Below are 6,000 nucleotides of genomic sequence, written 5' to 3' on the forward strand. Positions count from 1 at the left end.
ACGATAGCTGGACATTGTGGTTGGGTCGAGGGTTGGATTTTTAAGGATATGTGTGATTGTGTCATGTTTGAAAGCAGAAGTGAAGGTTCCAGAAGTTAGTGATAGGCTGAAGAGGTGGGTTAGGGATGGGATAAGAGTGGTGGTGAGGTTGGGGAGGAGGTGGGATGGGGTCGAGTGCACAGGTAGTGAGGTGTGATTTGGAGAGGAGACTATTAAGCTCCCCTTCATTGATGTTAGATAGGGAGGTTATTGGGTTTGGGCATTGGTCTGCTATACAAAGGGGTTGTGGCGGTTGAACAACAAAGACTTGCCTTGTTTGGTCGATCTTATTTTTGAAGTGTGTGGCAAAGTCCTTAGCAGAGATGAGGGAGGTTGGAGGGGGGAGTGGTGGTCAGAGAAGGGAGTTTAAAGTTTTGAATAACTGTTTGGGGTTGTAGGATAGGGAAGATACAAGGGTTGTGAAGTCGGCCTGTTTAGCAGAGGTGAGGGCAGATTTGAAAGCGAGTATTGCCTGTTTGAATGCAGTGAAGTTGTCTTGCGAATTTGCTTTCTTCCAATGCTGTTCTGCAACCCTGGACACTTGCCGAAGCTTTTTAGTGGTGTTATTGTGCCAGGGTTGTCTGTTGATACGTTGCACTCCGCCATTAACAAGAGGGGCTACTGTGTCAACAGTTGATGCGAGAGTGGCATTGTAGAAAGATGTGGCACTCTCTGTGTCATGGAGTAAGGATATGGATGCCAGTGGTAGAGTCAGAGAATGTGTGGGTGTCTAGGTGTACGAAGTTTCTGTGGGGGTGTGCATGTTGCTGGATATGGGTGACAAGCGTGGAGGACCGGGATGAGAAAGTAAGTAGATGGTGGTCGGATAGAGGGAGAGGGGAGGTGGTGGAGTTAGATAGAGAGCAGAGGTGGGTGAAGACCAGGTCTAATGTATGTCTGTCTGTGTGGGTGGCTGAGGAGGAATACTAAGCAAGTCTAAAGGATGAAGTAAGGGACTGGAGTTTGGAGGCTGGTGACTGAAGGGTATCAGTGGGGATGTTGAAGTCACCCATGATGATAGTGGGGATGTCAGTGGAAAGAAAGTGAAGAAGCCAGGTAGAGAATTAGTCAATAAAGGCAGTGGCCGGTCCCGAAGGTCAGTATATGAAGGCCACTTGGAGGTTGGAGGGAGAGTAGATGCGGACAGAGTGGAGTTAAAAAAAGAGGAGGATTAGGGAGGCAAGAGGTGGGATTGGGAAAAAGGTGCAGTTAGAAGAAAGGAGAAGACCCACTCCTCCACTGTGTCTGTTGCCAGGGCGAGGAGTGTGGGTGAAATGGAGGCTGCCGTAACACAGCACAGCAGGGGAGGCGGTGTCAGAGTGTGTCAGCCATGTTTCTGTGAGACCAAGGAAGGCAAGATTGCGAGATAGAAAGAGGTCATGAATCACATGAAGCTTATTGTAGATAGAGCGGGCATTCCAGAGTGCTCCAGAGAGAGGGAGCAGGGGGGTGGGCGACAATGGCATGGGTTTTAAGTTGGAAAGATTGTGGTAGTTCATATTAGATAGGGAGTGGTAGGAGGGAATAGTAATGGGAGATATGAGCTGTGGGGGTCCAGGATTGGGAGATATGTCACCAGCAGTGAGGAGAAGCAGAGAAATTGAGAGCAGATGGGAGAAGGAGAGTGGGCGGCTTGTTTTATGTTTTATTAGGATAGATTTGAGGTTGAGAAGCAGGTCAGCACAGGAGGTCAGGTGGGGAGAAAGAGAGAAGGGGAGATGATAATTTGGTTAGAGGGTGCTGGGGTTTGGGGATAGCGAAGGAGAGTTAGGATTAATGGAACAAACACTGTGAGGGTATATATAAACATGGTGAAGGAGTTAGATGGGTTAATGGAAAAGCTAGGTCCCAGTAATAAGAAGTGCTTACTCGGCAGACATGCCCAAAAGAGACATAGTGTGGGGTTTTGACTCCTGCCGTGACTAACTGCCGTTGAAATAACTGCAGCTTCTCGATACTTTGCTGCAGTGATACTTTGCTGCAGGGAGATGCGTGCCTGACCTGCACACATGTGCCCCCCTTAGGAAGCTACTAACTTTATAGAACAGAGTAGAGTATTAGGTGAGAAGGATTGTGGGAACTGGATTGGGATAAATTACCAATTGGCTAGCACACCAGGGGGAGGTTAGATGATCAAAGTCATTGGGTCTGGTTACATCTATATGCTATAACACCTTGCACCAGATAACATCTCTACTGACCCCAGGAAACCTTAGAGGAAGCCACCATCTATGATGATACACCTGTGCTCCTAATTCCTATATGATTTTTTTCTATGAGCTATTTGACTTAGATGGCTATGCACATGGAAATTTATTGCAGAGTGTATACACTTTATATCTCTTATATTGGTTTGATTCTGCATTTTCTGCTTATTATTATCTGTATCTGTGCTTTTGTCACAAATCATAAAGGGATTCATGGCAGCTCTGGGTCTGCTGAAATTTTAACGTTTTTTTCCTTTGGTCCAGCAAGAGTTAATGTCAGTCTCTTGCTGGTCGTTTATTTTAGGCTGGTCAGCTGATGTTGGTTGGCAACCACTCCCACCTCCCTTTAAATAGTCACATGACCCAACAGCTGATTGTCGGTTATAGAGTTTTCTTCTATGCACACCATTTAGGTGTGTGGAGCTCACTTGTAGTATTGGTGATGTTGTAGTCCTGTTATCCTGGTGCCATTTACTCTGCTGCTGTGGAGCTTAGCAGCACATTCTGTGCTGACTTGTATAATTTTTTTTCTGTCCCTTGTTTATTTTTTTCCCTGTGTAATTTCATCTGCAGTAGTGAGGTTGGCGTCCTTGCCGGCCAGTGTACTAGCCAGGGTTACAGTCAAGGAATAGTCATGTGATGGCGGCAGATGTAAGGACCCACAAAGGGCGTTAGGGAAGCTCATGGACAGACACAGGCTTATGTCAGGAGGTGTCCCATCCCCCTTAGGACCTTTATCTCCTTTTTCCATCCAATTGTACTCACATGCCGTGTCGTCCATCGGACATACTCATGACGGTATTGCTCCTTTTTCTTTGTTAAATAATAATTGACATCGCTTTAGGAGTACTGTCCACTTATCTATATTTTACATATTCATGTTTACATGGCTCTATTGGTTGCCATGTTGGTCATATAGATTGTATCCTTTGATTAAAGTTTTCTTTGTTTGTGGGAAAACCCTTTTAACTTTAAAAAAAAACTTAAAGGATGTAATTCTCAAAATAGAGTCTTTATAAAATGTATTTTATTGTTCTGAAAATACAAAACCTATGTAAACCAAAATGGGGCCTTCAAAACATATAAGGAAAAAGCATTGTAAGTCTCAAAATCTCAATACTCCTCCTGCAGTTCCAGGCACTACCATCTGTCCTGGCATTAGATTTTAGTTTTGTGCCACTTGGAGGACATTTCTGAACTCAAGGGAAATATATGTCTTTTAAAAGATGCATTTGTTAAAGAAATTGAACATTTATTTTTTCACTCCAGATTCTTTTAAATCATGCATTAAAATGATGGGATTAAAGGCCTGATTTTACCCCAAGATAAATTATTTAAGAGTTATAGATGGCTTGAGAGTGGAGCTGCTAAATGAGTCTTTGAAAATTTGGACTCTGAAAGCCTTAAGCTACTTCTTTACTTTCAGACCCTCCCATGAGGAAGCAAAGTTTGCAAGTTAGGTGTAGATGAACTCAACAGCGGTAAGGATTTATTTTTTACATCCTGCGTTTATTATGCCTGACTGGTGAGCGTAATAAACGTGCAGGAAAAAAAAATCTTTATACTCACCATACCGCTCAACTCTCCAGCCCCTCTGCTACCTACTGCTACTTTTCCAATCCTTCCTAGATATTCTGATCAACAGCCACTCGAGCCGGAATCCCTGGACCACTCATGCTAGGCCGGAACTGTCGGCTTTTGAGGGGTCTGGGAGCTTTCTGTGTGAGTGCATGGTAGGTCCCAGTGTTATTACATGCACCTTTACCTTCTACAAGCATGAGCAGAGCTCCTGATGGCGCATTATGGTTCTGAAAAATGGTGGCCAATGGCCTCTATTTTGCGGAATACACTCTAAAGTAAATTATAAAAATAAAATCTGAATTTTGGAGATATGTACACTTGAATGTATTCTTTCATCTCTACTTAGATTGTATTTCTGATCTCCAGAGATACTGCCCAATAAATGTTGAAGTGTAGTTCTCAGTTTTCTTGCACTGCATCTTCTAAGAGATGCTTTTGTGAAAAAAATTGAAATGAATTTGTCTTTTATAAAAAGCCATGAAATTAAAAAAACTGAATTGATCATATTCGCAGATAAATTCCTTGAGTACGGTAGTTTTCATAATGCGGTAGTTTTAAATTTTGGGAAAATTCTTTCATTTCGGCATCGCTTGCTCTTTCAATATGGCAACGTGCATAAAACAAATTTCATGATATTTTGAAAATTCCATTATTTTTTAAAACACTGTTCAAAAAGTGGATAAAGGTTTAAAATTGATGTCAAAATGAAAAATTCACGTGATAAAAATATATCTAACATACAATAAACTGTATATACTATATCTTGTAAATTGAAGTTTCATAGAGAAAAATGTGTTTTTTATTTTCATATAAAAATGAATATTTCTTTGACCTAAACTTATCATTGAAATAAAGTACAATGTGTGGTGAGAAAAACAATGTCTGAATTATTTGTATGAGTGAAGCCGTTACCCAGTTGGATTTTGATGAGCTTACAGATACCAAATTTCTAACATCTGGTTTCATCTTGAACCTCTAAAATGACTTATTCCAAAGATATTAAGGCTTAGTACTTTCTTTCTTCTTTTTTTAGACAGTGTGTTGTGCCAAAAATGCCCAGAAGATCAGTGGCCAAATGACTTCAATCAATGTGTACCGAAACCTATTGAATTTTTGTCCTACACAAATGACCCTACAGTTCTTGTAATTTCTGTAATTTCTGTCTTATGTTTTGTTAAAACATCTATAATTTTGGGGATCTTTATTCTATTTCAAGACACTCCAGTTGTTCAAGCAAATAACCGTACCCTGAGCTTCATTCTCCTGGCTTCCATCATGTTGAGTTTCCTCTGTGTATTTTTGTTCCTGGATCGTCCTACACATGTCACCTGCATGCTTCGTCAGACTTCATTTGGGATCATCTTCTCTGTAGCCGTATCTTCTATTCTGGCTAAAACCATCATGGTCTACACGGCCTTCAAAGCCACCAAACCTGGAAGTTCCTGGAGAAGACTGATTGGTGTGAAGATTACAAACTGTGTTGTCTTCTTCTGCTCATTTATCCAAGTGTTACTCAGTATCATTTGGTTATCTACTTCTCCTCCATTCCCAGAGATGAACACTCACTTATATCAGGACAAGATCATATTTCAGTGTAATGAGGGGTCCATGTTGGCCTTTTCCATACTCCTAGGTTATATGGGACTACTTGCTGCTGTCAGTTTCATTGTTGCTTTCTTGGCCAGAAATTTACCTGATTGCTTTAATGAAGCTAAGAACATCACATTCAGCATGCTGGTGGTCTGCAGTGTCTGGGTGGCGTTCATCCCATCCTACATGAGTGTTACTGGGAAAAATACTGTTCTTGTAGAAATATTTGCTGTAATATCTTCAAGTTTTGGCATTTTAGGCTGTATATTCTTTCCTAAATGTTATATCATACTGGTGAGAACAGAGTTAAACTCAAAGCGTAGTTTATCCAGGCAAATGAAAGCAAACACTAGCACTTGACATTATTCTACATAGACATTTGTCCTCTAATATTTAGAAAACGTCCTCATAACGAATATGTGAGAAAGGAGGCACCTTAGATTCATTTAAGGTCATTAAAATTAACACAAGAGAACTCAATATTTAGAATGTAAGAGCTCTGCACATTTATCCTTGTTTATGGAAAATAAGGTAGGTGGATACATCAATGCATGTGTTTGTTCTGATTACTTCTCTCAAGTTT

At 41.1% G+C, this 6,000-nt stretch overlaps 1 protein-coding gene across 1 annotated transcript in view; it reads left to right on the plus strand.

Annotated features, from left to right (window-relative positions):
- LOC141098806 (vomeronasal type-2 receptor 26-like) overlaps window positions 1-5,777 on the plus strand; it is a 42,262-nt gene extending 36,485 nt beyond the window's left edge. The window contains exon 6 of the mRNA XM_073586781.1: window positions 4,861-5,777. Within this exon, the coding sequence (XP_073442882.1) occupies window positions 4,861-5,777 (917 nt within the window). The remainder of the gene's footprint in view (window positions 1-4,860) is intronic.
- Window positions 5,778-6,000: the final 223 nt, after the last annotated feature.

The sequence above is a fragment of the Dendrobates tinctorius genome, unplaced genomic scaffold, assembly GCF_039654945.1.
Source record: "Dendrobates tinctorius isolate UK_male_01 unplaced genomic scaffold, ASM3965494v1 ptg000095l, whole genome shotgun sequence".
NCBI classification, from domain to species: domain Eukaryota; kingdom Metazoa; phylum Chordata; class Amphibia; order Anura; family Dendrobatidae; genus Dendrobates; species Dendrobates tinctorius.